General features: G+C 36.8%; 1 protein-coding gene across 2 annotated transcripts in view; it reads right to left on the reverse strand.

The window, feature by feature from the left end:
- Window positions 1-700: 700 nt before the first annotated feature.
- Window positions 701-15,679, reverse strand: part of Tnpo1 (transportin 1) — an 88,847-nt gene continuing 73,868 nt past the window's right edge. For both annotated transcript variants that reach the window (XM_021179911.2, XM_021179912.2), the window contains exons 19-25: window positions 14,821-14,919; window positions 14,299-14,394; window positions 11,573-11,648; window positions 10,627-10,726; window positions 8,933-9,007; window positions 8,050-8,192; window positions 701-6,253 (exon numbers count right to left, since the gene is read on the reverse strand). In XM_021179911.2, the coding sequence (XP_021035570.1) occupies window positions 8,085-8,192; window positions 8,933-9,007; window positions 10,627-10,726; window positions 11,573-11,648; window positions 14,299-14,394; window positions 14,821-14,919 (554 nt within the window). In that variant the 3' untranslated portion in view covers window positions 701-6,253; window positions 8,050-8,084. The remainder of the gene's footprint in view (window positions 6,254-8,049; window positions 8,193-8,932; window positions 9,008-10,626; window positions 10,727-11,572; window positions 11,649-14,298; window positions 14,395-14,820; window positions 14,920-15,679) is intronic.

A 15,679-nucleotide genomic window follows, 5' to 3' on the forward strand; every position in this document is an offset into this window, starting at 1 on the left:
CGTGGGCCAGTGCCATTCAACACAATTGTGTTACCTCAAATACTTTTAGCAAAAGCAAACTCAAGCTTCACTTCCTAAGTGGACTCACTGGGCCTCAGTGACTCATCTCAGGCCCAACACTGATCTAAAATGTTCTGTATCTCCAGTGAGAAAAAATCCACTATACAGTGTTTACACGTACACACTCTGGAATGTATCAATAGATTTACATTTTAATTGGTAACATGCAATTACGTTAGGTGATTACAACCTGAAGAGGAAATGACTTGGAAGTGTTAACTCGCAAAATCCTAAGCCTTAATTTCCTGCAGGACAGCAGCTCCAACTGGATCCCCTCACACCCAGTATGGCTTCTCCATCAATTCTGTGGCTCCAGCTTCACCTTCAGTCATTTCCCTTGGTAGAGCAGTTAATCACCCATATCTTCCTCAGCTCAAATGGAAAAGCATCAATAGTAGTTAACTTAAAATGTAGGCAAAACTTTCACATTACTGTTGTACATAAATAAGAAAAAAAAAGTTGTTTGGATAACAACGGGTCACTAATGTGTAAGCTAAGGCAAATCAAAACAAATAAAAACACAGCACACAGCACTTTAATGCCCATCCCCCAAAGCCCCCACCAAACCTATTAGGACACAAGATGGAAGGAGACAAAGATAAGGTAATTTCTTTCCATTAAAAATCAAGAGTGCAACGTCTATAGTTAAACAACTTTATTAACATAGTCAAGCAGTGATTAACATTCACATCTATTATGTCACATCATACAAATGTAAATACAAAATTACTACAGTACAATATATATTCTCTGCATGATCCAAAATATTTGGTGGCCCCAAAAAACTCTCTTTAAAATTCAGCAGCTTATCAAAAATTAAAACCGTATTCTATTTAAAATGAAGATCTGTTAGCACAGAGTTAGACTTCAAGAAATATCAATTTAGTACAGTTTGAGAAGTTGCAGGATATGGTTGAAGGACACATTCTAACATAGTGTGGCAAGTACAGGAAACATCTGATTTAAAGCTTTTAAGCATAACTCATACAACCTAAGTTGTCAGCAGAAAGATCCAGTTATTTATAACTAACTAAGCAAGTACTACGAAGTTATTGCACCCGAGGTTAACATGAATACTAAGTGTAAAACTTTCATAATAAGAACTGATTTACCATGTTTAAGCATCTCTTAAGATGATAATCTACGGAGTAAAATTAATTACATAGTATTATCTAATTACTATCTCCATTAAAAAAAAAAACAACAACAACAAATCAGTTTGGTTCTCTATATATCCACATAGGGAAGCCGTGACAAGAGGTGAGGAGATAGAGTGGAACCTCTTCACTGAGGTGGACATTAGGAGGAGACAACATTGCCTTGTAGCTAACCATGTTAGACAGGCATTGAACAAGGTGACTAGACCTATCAAAGAGGTAATCTGCACAATACCAAGCCACAGTGGAAGAGTGATGTATGGCAAACAGACTCTTACCCAAAGGAAAACTACTAGCTTTGTAATTAGTGATCTATTATTGGCAAATAGATTTGGCTTGGTTTTTTAATGTGCAGAGGTGGGGAAAAGAAAACCAGTTTTAACTTCCCTCAAAGTCATGCATACATTCAGCTGCTATGCATCTTTTTATTTCAACACAATATACTCTGGGATACAAACTATAAAAACAGTTGCTGTAATTATGCTTATACCTTAACAAATGTATATTAATTAGGCATTGAGAATTATCTCTATGTATGTAATACCAACAGGGAGAAGATCTGTATCAAGCCTGAAGTTAGCTTCCAGTTACCCAGAAAGACAGGCAAGAGGAGCTAACTCTCATGTGAAACTCAACTGGAACGAGGCTTAGAAGCAGTGCCATATTTAATACAGTATGAAATGCACTAGTTGCTAGACAATGCTACTGCATGGCATTGAACTAGATAATATTGTTACCAACACAGGCCATTACTGCACATCTGCCCATCGCAATTATCCCAGGGTGTTAACCACAGACCCTAGTTTCCTTAGATTCCAATGACCACGTTATTAGACAGCACTAGCAGCAACAATTAGTGTCCCCCCACCTTGTAATATTTGCAAAAGTAGCTCCACAAGAAGGGTGTGTGCACCTGAAGACTCAGAGGAAGGGCCTGGGGTGCAGACGTGCATGGTATACTCTTCTCTTGGGAAGAATGCTTCTGCACTGCTATCTGTTAATACATTCAATATGAATATAATTAACTATATGAAGCAAAAAATTTTTCACTGCAAAGGTGTTAAATGGAGACAAGAGTTTAATACATAATTTAATTCTGGCACCCCGACTTTGCAAAATTTTATGTAGGGAAGATTCCACTTTTGTATTCTGAGTGTTTGTAAAAGGAGAGGTTTTTATTTCTCTCTCTGGTCTGGTAAAACAATTGGAGGGGGAAAAATAATCGACTAACCGGGAAGATAATAAAATACATTAAAACAAAACAAAACAAAAAAACCCTTACAAACCTCCAAAGACTATTAAGTGTGATGGTCTTTCTTTATAAACATGTCAGCGAAGCAAAACGATACAAGGATATTCACCTGAGATAAAACTTGTATCTGAATATTTCTAACTGAGTAGACAAAGCAGTCAGAGGAAAGTCAGCTGAAATTATTTTAAAATATACATCTGACTCTATTTTACAATATATGCAATTTAAGCAATTCAGATCAATGAAAAAGTTTTAACCAAAAAAATCACAGTGTTTATCAATGTTAATTACAAAATGTATGCTACTTGTTTTGTTTTAAGATGTAATGGCTTGGTTAGGTATTCTGAGATCTGAGATCTGAGTTGCATAACAGAATCAAGTAGCAACGATGTAAAGCATCAGAGCTGGCTCTAGGGTATTTACAAGGTGGTTACTCTGGAAATAACCAACAAACAATACAAAAGTCATTTTCCTTACACAGTATGAAGTCATTAAAGAGATTAGACAATACAAAAAGCAAAACCATTTCCCGAGTAAATGAACACCTGTGGCACTAAGTTCGCTTGCTAACTAATGGGTGGTGGGGAACATGGAACTGCCAAGCACGCACTTCAATGACACTAGACACACTTTCTGTTTCCAACTTAGGTTGATCAGCAGCTTTTGTTCTGTTAGAATCCTTCAGAGAGAGAAGCTCAAACAGGAAAAAGAAGGCATATATAAAACAGTAAACACTGACCTCCTGAGGTTCCTACAACATAAAAATATTCAAGTAGAAAATCTACATCACTCAGCAGCGGCTATCTCTGTAGTTGAGCACACTAAGAGCATTTTAGTGTGTAAGGAGCAGATGAAGTAAGCCGTGCTTTAAGCATGCCAAGAGGCAGAAACACTGGAATGTAACAATGACAAACTCGCAACCTCATAGACATTTAGGCAACATTCAAAACTATCAAGACTGCACCACAAGAATTAAGTTCTTTATATATATATATATATATATATATATATCCCATGATGTGTCACGTTTCATCAAAACAATAAATGCTAACTCAGCGCTGACCTCAAAAAACTTAAATGGCTTCTGCAAATTCCTGTGCTATATACTATGTTGTTTAAAATATAATATAAATTAAGAAGAAACAATAGCCTCAACAGGGAAAGCTACATTAGAAAAGAAAACCACCCTAGTGTTAGGGTATAAGCCATATTTACTTAAGTTTCTATTTTAAAGTTATTAGATTTAGAAACAAATTTACTATAAAGCCAAATACTGCTTTGAGCTGCATAACTGCTAACTTGGAAATGTTTTCTTAATTAGACAGGTAATAAAATTGCCTTTAATTAACAAAGAATTGTTTATCACAGATCCAGAAAACTTTACTTTGTTTCTTATGCATTAATGGACAAATGTGGCTGTTTCTATATTACTTACGTAAGACTATCTCCTATATTATGTTCCCAAAGTATCTGAAGCACTACAGGGCATTCTACAACCTAAGAATAAAATAGCTATTCCACTCTTGCTTTAAAGGCCAACTGAGAAGCAAATTTTAAGCTTCCAGTAAGGTAATGTACTAAAAAAGCGAAATACCACACATCCTTGAGTCTAGCTTAAAAATAAAAAAGGAAAGACAGACTGGGCACTATACATGGTTTTATTTCAGGCCCCACAGACTGAAATTTGCAAAGCCAAAACAGAAGAAAAGAAAGTAAAAGAACATGTTAAAACAAACAAACACATCCACAACAAAACCCTCTGCGTGCTACCATGCATGTGAAATGTTTTAAAACTGTATTTATAAAGTCACACACGGACAGCTCACACTTCAGTGCAATGGCCGGTATCAGTCACTTCTATAGAACAGAACCATGCAGAGAGGAGCAACTCCTATAAAAACAGTTATTGGGTATTTATTCTGCAATGCGAAGGTGTCAAATTAAAATATAAAAAGGCTGTTATGGCTTAACTTTTTTTTTTTGCAGATTAAATATGCAGCATTGAAAAATGGAAAGGTGTGGCTTCATCTCTGACCAGCAGAGCTAAAAGGAAAAAAAATCTCTCCATTTCCCTTCATCATCATGGGATACACACTGCTCAGGCAATCCAAATTAATAAAGATTTGCACTTTCATATGGACATAAGATCAAGTGTACCAGTTAGGGTCTTCACATTCACAGTATGTAAGAAAATACACATGGGAGGAAGAGCAAAGGGTTAACGTAACAAGGATTTATTCACAGAGATACACGGAAGCAGAGGGAAAAATAACAGAAAGGCAAACAAATGAAATGAAGAGGATCCAAACCAATTCTCACTCTGTAGCTGTGTATGTGCCCTATGTGCATATGCGTAGGGCACAGAGGGCCACCAACATGCGCCAATACAGTGTAGGAACCCTGCATTACACCCATTAACTTAAACATATCTTTAAGATCATGCTTCGAACAAAAATAAAAATAAAGAAATTAAAGGAAAGCTTAGAGGCAGTACGTTGAACGGGAATAAACATGGAAATATAGCGATCATGTTTCAACTTCTACAATTAATGTGCCAACTAACATTGATGCAGCCTTTACAGATCTTTTACCATGTATTTTGAAGTTTGATAAAGTTACTAGTAGTATATAACCATGCAGAAAGCACACCACATTGACAGCACAGAGGCAAAGGTTTTGCACAGGTATATCAGCTTTCCACATTGTGCAGGTTACACACAATACAATATCAATCTTATTCCTAACAGATCCTAAAAAGATATTTCAAGGCCTAGCTGTAAACTACAGTACTTTATATATCTATATACTTAATAAAAATAAAATCCACGAATCTTAAAAGGAATTTTAAATGCAGGGCTATATTGAAGTGGTAACGGCAACCCAAACTGGCGCACATAGGTAAATGAATACCAACCGCACTCTATGCGAGGCAAGCATGCTACGGTCCCACTAATGGACATCACTTTCAAACACTATGAGCCAGAGCGCATGCCTGAACCTTAAAACTGCACCTTAAGATAATGTGTTGGCCTAGAAATTAAATCTAAGAAGTACAACCATGAAATTATATCCACTAACATTTTAATGTGAAATTAGATGTCACCTTTCGTTTGATCCCCGACCCCAGTTATTCCTCCCTCCCTGCCCAGCCCGCAAAGATAAAGGAGTGGCGCGTCGGCATGTCACAGGGTGCTTCGTTGTTCAAATTTGTTTCCTTTTATTTCCAACTTTTTGGGGGTACCTTAAATTGTAACTTCCAAGAACCTGCTTCTACTAGGGAGGCAAGCTGACTTTAACTGTTAGTTCTAAGTAGTTCTTCATCAGCATGCAAGACAAGGCCCTGTAACGTGGGAAATTTAGATAAAAACCTTTGATAAAAAGCTACCTTACTGCTGCAGCCTCCCACTCTTAGCTGTCCTTTGCTGTGGACCTGGGATTTTCCTCCTCCTCCTCCTCATTCCCTAGGCATTGTGTAAGTGGTTCTTGTTTTGGTACAATCCCCCGTAATATTCCAGAAAGTACTGTTCTGTGAGTAGACGAAAGTTTTTGCTTCTTCACATCCAGTGCAGAGTTGTAATTGGAGACAGATTTCCACCCACAAAGGCTCCAGATGTTAAAACATTTCCCAACATCGACTTAGTACAGTGACGGCAACACCTCCCTCCCGCCCCTCCCAGTAGGGCTGGGATTGTACTGTATTCCCTACTGGTTTACCCTTCCCCCCTGTAAAGGGTAACATTTTCCCTGGGTGCAGAGGCTCCCATAGTCTCCAAGACTGACGGACCTGCAAAAAACAAAACCAAGTTCATCTTTAATACCTTCCTTTGTTTCAGAGCCAATGGAGCATAAAACCAGTCCAATAACAATTCTATCTCTAGCAATAGAGAAAATAAAAAAATGGGCAAATTGACTAAGATCATGCTATGTTCTTCTGAGACTCTGGACAGTCTGCATTAGATATGAAGGAAGGCAAACCCACATTGGGAACATACAGAGTCTAATTCTTCACATAATGAATCCTGCCTTGCATGTTACTTATCTTTACCTCTTTTAGCACAATGGCCCTAAATCCAAACTGAACATTTCCTGCATAATGCCACTTTACTTTCTTAAAAAATAAAATCTTAATTTAACATAGTCACTTTCCTTTTTATCCAATGTCTAAGGAAACAAATTCTAATTTTACCCTACTAGGCAGGGTCAGAAAGTGGTAATGTCCAGAAATAAAACACACACCCATTTTCTTGATGTTCTTAATTAGTTCTCCTTCCAACTCTATTTAATCTGCTTATTTTCTATATTCTCAGGCAATCTCATGTTGCTGATGTGAAGTTTTAAAATTACTAACACAGTTTAATGTGAAGACAGACCTAAGAAATCAACATTACTGAGCTGGTTAAACCAATATCTGACAATGGTCCTTTCACAAAAACAGTACCAACCACTTGTGTCAAACTTTGAACACTTGGTAAATGTTTGAATGAATTCACAGTGGTTAATTAACCCACCAGTGAAGTACAACCAGCCCCTATTCTGCTTTTAAATGGGAACACAAAGTAGCAAGAATAAAGGCTATGGTGGCACTCTTAAATCTAACTAGGAAACAATTATTTTCTACTTGACCCAGAAGCAGGATCATCAGTTAACCTTACTTGGTGGTGGCACCAAAGAGACACACTACCAAAACTGCCTCTTCAGAGCTAAGTCATCCCCCTCTGCGCCCCCTCCCCCCACTCCAGTGCATTCTTAGGATCAGAGAAAGCAAATGCTGACACCGAGGGCTCCTCACTGAAGTGAACATCACAGAGGGCCTAGAGAGTCTGAGGCTACAAACTGATTTCTACTCTCTGCTAGGCTGTAACTCAGATAATGAATCTTTCTGGCTCAGACTTAACAAGCAGCTAGCAAACACCAAAATGAAACAATCCCAACCCTTGTGATGTACAGGGTACTTCAATTTAGTAAAATACACATTTTTACACATTTAGTGTGTCCTTTGGCTTTCAGATAGGTCTCAGGTTGTGTTCAAACCAGCTCACTGTACTGGTCTAAACAGTGTGCAAGGCAAACACACCAAGTTCTGTTACCATGCCCCACACAGTTTAATTCTCAGCATAACTCACCAAGCAAGAGCAGCTGCTAGTCTGGAATTGTGAACAGAGATTATCTAGAGGAAACACCCAAAGCACTTGGCTCTGTACTTCTTCAAACCGAGTCTTCCATGAACAACTTTGAAAGAATGTGGGTGCCTGACACAAGGGTGTAAAACATCATCTACTCCCAGAAATCAGCTTCAATGTTAAATGTGTTTCCTTAAAGATATAACATAAAGCCTCTTGCCCTTGCCATGTGTAAAATTATAAAGTAAGGCTTCAAAAATGAACTACTTTTGCCACCGCTCCCCACCACCGTGACTAACCGCTCTTGTACAGAGAGTGAGAAGAGTAAACTAATGTAGATATCAAACTAGCGTACCAACCAGGATTTCTGCTATCTAAGGGGGGGGGGGGGGGGGAAGGAGCATTATTTGACCACAGTATTAGTCTTTCACTCTGAAAATTTCTAAAACTTGTAACTTACCCCTAGTTTTGGGACTGCAGCTTAAGTGTATTAGATTAAACACCATAAAAAGCTGCAAGACGCTCTTTTAAGGGAAGAGGAAACTGGTCAGAGAATCGCCTCCAATTTTCATCCCCAACTTGGTTTTTAAATCCATGAAGGATCTGCAAAGAGTGACAAGCTATTAACTTATTAATAAAGATAAAACCTCAGATCTATATAGCTTTCGGAATCAAACATTATTGATGTTAATTATGACTTTTAAACATTTCAAGGTATTAATTCTCAAACCCTGTTAATTAAACTCTCTATACCCCACAACTTCACCAAAACCACCTCCATGCTTTAAGTTTAAAACTCAGGCAATGTCCTTAGCAATATGATGTACAAGAAATTTCTGATAGTAAATTACAAGGAAAAAAAAAATCAAACACAAACCTATCTAATGGATAAGTTTTAAAAAATGTTGGGTTATTTCAAATGATAAATATACAAGCTTTGGGCTTCTGACTGTAAATACACTCACTTGCGTTCAATATGAAGTTACTCAAGTATGTAAGAGTACTGCATTTCTTACTCTGCTACAGCTGAGTACAGACTACAATCAGAAGGGAGGACTGATAAAGGAAGAACATAGCTCAATCTCTGTGAAGGGAACTTGTAGTTCTATTCCAACTTCAAGCCATTTTCCATAATTGCAATAGTAAGACAATATGAACTAGTAATGTTAATTGGAAAAATATTGTCAAATGTTAGTTACATAGCTTAAGATCAAACCAGGTTTTTTGCTAAAAATTTAGTTCACACAGTCAATCAATAGTGCTCTGAAGAATCTACGATTAAAATGAAGAGGCACTCAAAGGCTTCACCTCGGAGTTAACAGTCACAAATGCTTATCCGTTACCTTACAGAACATGTCTCGGAGGTCATCTTTTGGGTTAATCCATGATGCAACAGCATCACAAAAAAATATAAAATCCTGTAACAAGCAAGAGGAATTTTAGGTTGCTAATATATTTACAAAATTCAGTAAAACACATGCAAATTTCAGAGCCTGTCACTACAGACTTAGCTAAAACATTTAAAATCAACTACAACCATTATTGAATTAGAAGTGATTTTTTAGCATTTCTATTAACTCATTACCTTCTGGTAATTATATCACATTGCCATTTAATGTCCTACTCTATTTTGTACTAAAAATGAACAAACTCAGTCTATTTAGCATTAGAAATGGTCTGAAAGTACTAGATAAAGTCAGTAATACCAACAAAGTTTTGATTAGATTATAAGTAACCTAAAATCATCTGAATTTACATTATATGTGACCAGTCCGAAATAGAAGGGGACTAAATTTAAAAACCATCTTGATATAATAAACAAGGTGCCCTCTCCATGACGCTCACTCTACTCAGTAAAGTAGGAGTCTTCACACCATCTAAACCTCCACGTCTCATGTCAAAACTGTAAATAAAGAGCTAAAGAGACGGCTCAGCAGTTAAGAGCGAGCACCAGTGTGTACACAGTAAGACTCTATTTCAAAAGGACCAACCAGGGCCTGCAGAGATGGCTCTTGGAGAGGAGCAACCAAAGCCAAAACCCAACCAACGGAGGATCCTGTGCACTTGCTTTGTATTTTGAGCATGTGGTGTAGAATTCAATGATTTGTTTTGTGCAGTGTCTGACAAACTGGCAGTTGGAACATTTGACTGAACTCCCACATATAAAACCTGTCACTAAATAATTAAATGTCTAGAGAGGGTTTAGAGAGAACTAGCTGGTTTTTTGTTTGTTTGTTTGTTTGTTTGTTTTTTTCCCAGAGAACCTAGGTTTGATTCCCAGTACCCAAATGGCAGTTCATAACCCTACATAACTCCAATCCCAAGGAATATGACACCCACTTCTGACTTCCATGGACACTAGGCACCAACAAGGAGCACAGAAATAAATCCAGGCAAAAGATTCATATACACTAAAAACAGTAACTATGCTTTTAAAAATGTTTAAAGATAACATGAGCTTAGGAAATAATAGAATAAATAAGCTTTCAAAACAATTTCAAAGAATAAATCAATATTCTATTTTATTTGCTTTTTTTTCCCCCCCCCCGAGACAGGGTTTCTCTGTGTAGCCCTGGCTGTCCTCGAACTCAGAAATTCGCCTGCCTCTGCCTCCCAAGTACTGGGATTAAAGGAGTGTCCCACCACGCCCAGCTTTATTTGCTATTTTTAAGGTCAAACTCAGTAAAGTTCTATCCATGGACAGGAGGCAGGCACCAAGTAAACAAATGAGGTAAAAGTGCAGGAAAAGGCCTGGTCCAGGTGAAAACAATATAACCTTCCCCTCTCAATCTGCAAATATAAGAAACAAGGGCAGGATGCTGCCAGGCCTTAGGACTTCAGGTCAGCCCCGAGAACCCACTTCCTAGAGGGAGAGAATCAACTTCTGTAAGTTGTCCTGACTTCCACACATGTGCCACAGTACATGTGTGTCCATACACAATAAACGTAATTAAAGCCTGAACATCTATCTATTGCCTTTAAAAATTTATTATTTAGCATATAGTCAACTGAAAGCAAAGCCCTGTGAACACCTTACTTGGATTACGCCACTGGGATTCACACTGATCATGGTACAAATCCCACGGAATGCTGAATCTTTTTCTTCATTGTCTCTTATGTTTCTCAGAGAAGTACACCTATTGAATTACAGAAGTGAATTTAGTATTTAAAGTAAAAAGCATATTCAACACAATGCTAATAGACAGTATTTAATGGAATAGGCATCACAAAAAATAATGGTTATGCTACATTTTCAGAAAGCTTAACTTTCAGAAAAGTTTCTCATATTCCTACATTGCTGACTCGTCTCATCTTAATATTGTGAATCTATAAAAATAGACAACTAGTCTTTCTTACATAAACTATCAATCAGACTGAGACAAAGAGAGTATATTACCAAATTATTTTTAAAAATTGTTTTATGTCTTGTATTCCATTAAACACTACTAAAAATGATTTGAGTTTAAAGATTATCAATTGAAAGAAGCAGAACACAGGCTATACTGTCACAATATAAGCTATTACTATACATTTAGGGTGTAGATGTTTTAACTCTGACATTAACAAGCAAATAAGATTTTATACATAACAAATTTAAACATGTATTTAATGCAATCCAAGTTTCCAAATTAATTCTAAAAGAAATGTAATGCAAGAACCTAAATTTATAAAAATTTGCATGCATCTTAATTTTTTTGGTGGATATTTAAATGCTTTTATGTATAATCAAGCTTTTAAACACAGCAAGCATGTGACAATCTTATCCCATGCATCCATTAGTTGTTAGCCACAACATAAAATAAATATACATGACGATACTACTGAAAAACCTCACAAACCTGATAGGACAAGATTAGTCACATGGTTGGCAATGATTAAGGATTGTGATTTTTGTAACCAACTGAAAATATATCTAAAAGTGAGATAGAGAAAGAAAGAGTGAAGAAAAATGAATTAAAAAAAAAAGATTGAATAATACACACCAGGGTCTTATAAACTGCTGTAGCATGGGGGCCACCTCTTGAGGACAAACGTAACCAAGACGACCAATTGTTATTGCTAAGGTAACGCAATCACGGTTATACACCACCAAACGCCAACCAAGACATGAGCAAATGAGGGGGAAGGAGAAAAAATAAAGAAAAAACAACAAATAACTCAGAAACAGAAACCAACAGAATTTGTGTATGATAATAAACATAAGATCTCACCAGTGCTGGTTACTACCACCCCCTGATGGAAGGGGCAGCAACATATATGGCATACTCTTGGAAAAGGAAAACAAAAGGAATTAAAGTAACTAAAGATTGAGAGAACACCAAAAACCATCAAGTGTTTTTCTCGCTCACCTAAATGTCAAGTATGGTAAGAGCTGAGCTATTAAGTGAGCGGGTTAGAGGGTCTTCATTCAAAGTCAGTCAGCATTCATTGCAGAGGAAATCTTTCCCCAGGAATTATCAGGAAATGTGATCAAACATCAATCTCTGTAGCTGTATTAGTTCAAAACTTCAACTTTTTGTAAGTGATTACAACCTTTAAAAATCACCTAGGGATATTAACCCAAATTTTGGTAGCTTTTAAGTTAACTTTTCTCAAACTAATGGGACTTTGTTGCTTGTGTCAAAATCAGTTGTCAGACATTAAGTACCATGGTGTCTACTGAATCAAAAACTGAAAATTGCTCCAGAGTATCAGATTCCACTCTGACTATCCTCTGATAACACGGGTAATGGTACACTAGCTTCTAACCACATACAAGATAAAGCATAGTAAAGGAAGTAAATTTACATAGTCCACTGTAATGACAGGTGGTATGGACTATAGGGGAAAGGCCTATAAAAGGCCTGATACAAAACAGATAATACCATAGTACATTATCTGATTTTTTTTTTTTAAATTGAAGTGGGCACTCTCCATCAAAATTAAGGAATTCCTGAAATGAACAAAAAGCTAAAACAGCTGCAACTCAGAACTGCATGTTGCAATTCAAAGGTACATACATGTAAATACATTTATACACAACGGGCAAAATACAAACAGAAAACAAACTATGAGGTGCTTTAATGGTGTTCTCTCAAAAACTTACAGGTTAACCTTTTATAAAAAAAGGGTGGGGTTGGGGGTAAAGAAAAATGTTTAAGGATTACTTGAAGCAAACTACACAGATAATACTAAAATTCAGCAGATTCATATGAAGCAAGAGAAAGAAAACCTATGTTCAAAAGACACGAACTATGCAACATTCTCATTAAACAGGCAGGTATGAACAATCCAATGAGACATGCGAGAGCAGATGATGGTCCATTGAAAAAGTTCAGTGTAGGATATACGAGTTGGGAAAACAAATACAACACACTAAGGAATTGACCTCGGAATAAATAGCTAAGGTATGGTGCTTAAGTTGCTAAAATGTATGTTGACTTTATAGTTTAAAACCAATTGTTTTGGGCAAGGAATGAAGAAGGTAGTAATTTATGTAGCCACTTGTGGCAAATGTAACTCAACCAATACGGAGTGTTTTTTATCCTGATTCAGCCTCAACTTGTATGGCATTATCAGCTATTTTATTATTACTTGAGTGTGATCATGCCAGAGCATAATCTTGATAAAGCCAATTTGTTAAAGGAAGTACGAAGACATCCACCAGCTGATATCCCACAAGAAACTTCAGCATACATTACACTCAACATTTATTTGCAGTTATGCATTCACATTAAAAGATAAATAGAAACTTTTCTTTATGTTCAACAATATTTTTTATAATAGCCAAGTATTTGCATTCTGAATGTCATACACAGGCACTGCTTTCTAGGAAGATAAATATCTGCCAAGATTTCAAACCACCCTAAACATAAACTGTTAAACTTTTCAAAAAGAAAATGTAATTTACTTTGAACTAAACAGTACCCATAAAGCCAATCAGCCAGATAACTGTTCCATAATTAAGATTTCCTTCCATACCAATAAGCATTATGAACTTTAGTTACTTGAGGGTAAACTGTGTAGTTTAAAAATATAAAATTAAAATGCCTGAAAACTTTCACATTTAGAAAACCTAATTTTAATCTCCATCCAGTTATAATGGGAGGACTCACATTAACTATGAAGAAACTACTAGAATCATTACCTCAATATATAAAGAAAGAAATGTCCCTGAACAAAAATGAAACTTATTTAATTAGCAACAGTTGGAGAGGGTGGAGGGAAAAGGATGGAATAACCCTGCATGTGCTACTGTATGGAAGGCATTCTTTAACACTAACATGCTTTCTATAAATGCACGAGAGAAACAAGCCTCTGAAGAAAAACCCCACCAGGAGCCACTTAAGTTCCTGGTTTAAAAAGATTTTAGGATGAAATACAAAACACATATGCCATTTTTAGCCAATCAGTTGCTGAATTATAATCTATTTTTGGCCATTTATAAATTATTGACTCAACAATTGATCTTATTGCTTTTTATATTTACTGTATCTTAGCAAAAATACATTTTAGAGAAGACTAAACGAGAATTTGTAGAAAAATGTTTTTTTCTGTAGACTGGCTATGGAACATAGCTAAACTAAGACATCATTCTCAAGAATTCAAATACATAGCAAACAGTAGCAGCTGGGTTTGCAAAGCCAGCATTGTTTCAGATTCTCTATGCATCTCGGTTTACAGTTACAAAGCCGATCGTTTTCCCTTCACCACTCCAGTTACGTGGTACCTGTGTTCTCCAACAGCGTCTTTGGGGTGTTGGGTCTGTTGATGATCTCCACAAGCTGGTGCAACACCATAGGGATGTAAGGCTGCATCTCTATACCTATCACACCACAGGACGAGCAAAAGGAGCAAGAGAAACTGTCAGACACCATCACCAACACTTGGCTATCCTGATAACTGTCAACAAGGCAGGCAGTGTTTCTCTTACCCTCTCCCTCCCCTTACTCAGAAACTAAAAATAAATAAATTAATTTAAAAAAAATAATAAAACAATAACAAAATAGTGACAAAAATGATTAAGGCAGGGCTGGAGAGATGGCTCAGTGGTTAAGAGCACCGACTGCTCTTCTGAAGGTCCTGAGTTCAATACCCAGAAATCACATGGTGGCTCACAACCATCTGTAATGAGATCTGACACCCTCTTCTGGTGTGTCTGTAGACAGCTACAGTGTACTTACATATAAGAATAAATAAATCTTTTTTAAAAAGTGATTAAGGCATATAGCTAAAAAGAAAATACTCTCACCCATTTGAATTGATATTTCCCCAATCGCCCAGGTGGCATTGTTGCAGACTGAAATAAACTCTGGATTTAGATTGGTTCCCAATATTGGCATGAAATCAGCTAAGAAAAACAAGAACAAAATAATAAAATAAAGCTATGTAGTATACGTGTCAACAGCATACTTCTTACTTTTAAGGGAAATCTAGATAGAAAATGAAATCCTACTAAAATAAGTTTTATCATAAAACAAATAATATAGTGTCGATTCTGAAACTGATAAAATATGCAAATAAATATTTTTAAAGGAGCTGGTAATAATATCTTAAAACTACAAGAGGTAATACCAGGCTACTGAACCTTCATATGAGGCCTAAGTGTACTTCAGGTAGCAGCTCCCCACTGCATTTATTTTTAATCTTATGTGTCTGGATGTTTGCCTATCTGTCTGTCTATGCAAGCACAAGAGCACACACACAATCTGTTACCCTAGTAATACAAAGCCATGTTAAACAGAATGTCTAGGTACTGTACAATTCCATAGACAGCAAACCGAATCCAGGTTGAGAACCACTATCTATTTAATAGCCACTGTGGTTGATAACATGACCAAAAAGAGGGACAGCTCTTCTCCAAATATCTTCTAAAGAAGCATACAGAACTGGAGCCAGAGAGAAAACAGCTCAGTGGTTAAAAGCACCTTCTCTCTAAGAGGATCAAGATTCAGTTCCCAGCTGGGCGTGGTGGCGCACGCCTTTAATCCCTGCACTCGGGAGGCAGAGGCAGGCGGATTTCTGAGTTCTAGGCCAGCCTGGTCTACAAAGTGAGTGCCAGGACAGCCAGGGCTACACAGAAAAACCCTGTCTCGAAAAACCAAAAAAAA

The sequence above is a fragment of the Mus caroli genome, chromosome 13 (genome assembly GCF_900094665.2).
Source record: "Mus caroli chromosome 13, CAROLI_EIJ_v1.1, whole genome shotgun sequence".
Taxonomy (NCBI): domain Eukaryota; kingdom Metazoa; phylum Chordata; class Mammalia; order Rodentia; family Muridae; genus Mus; species Mus caroli.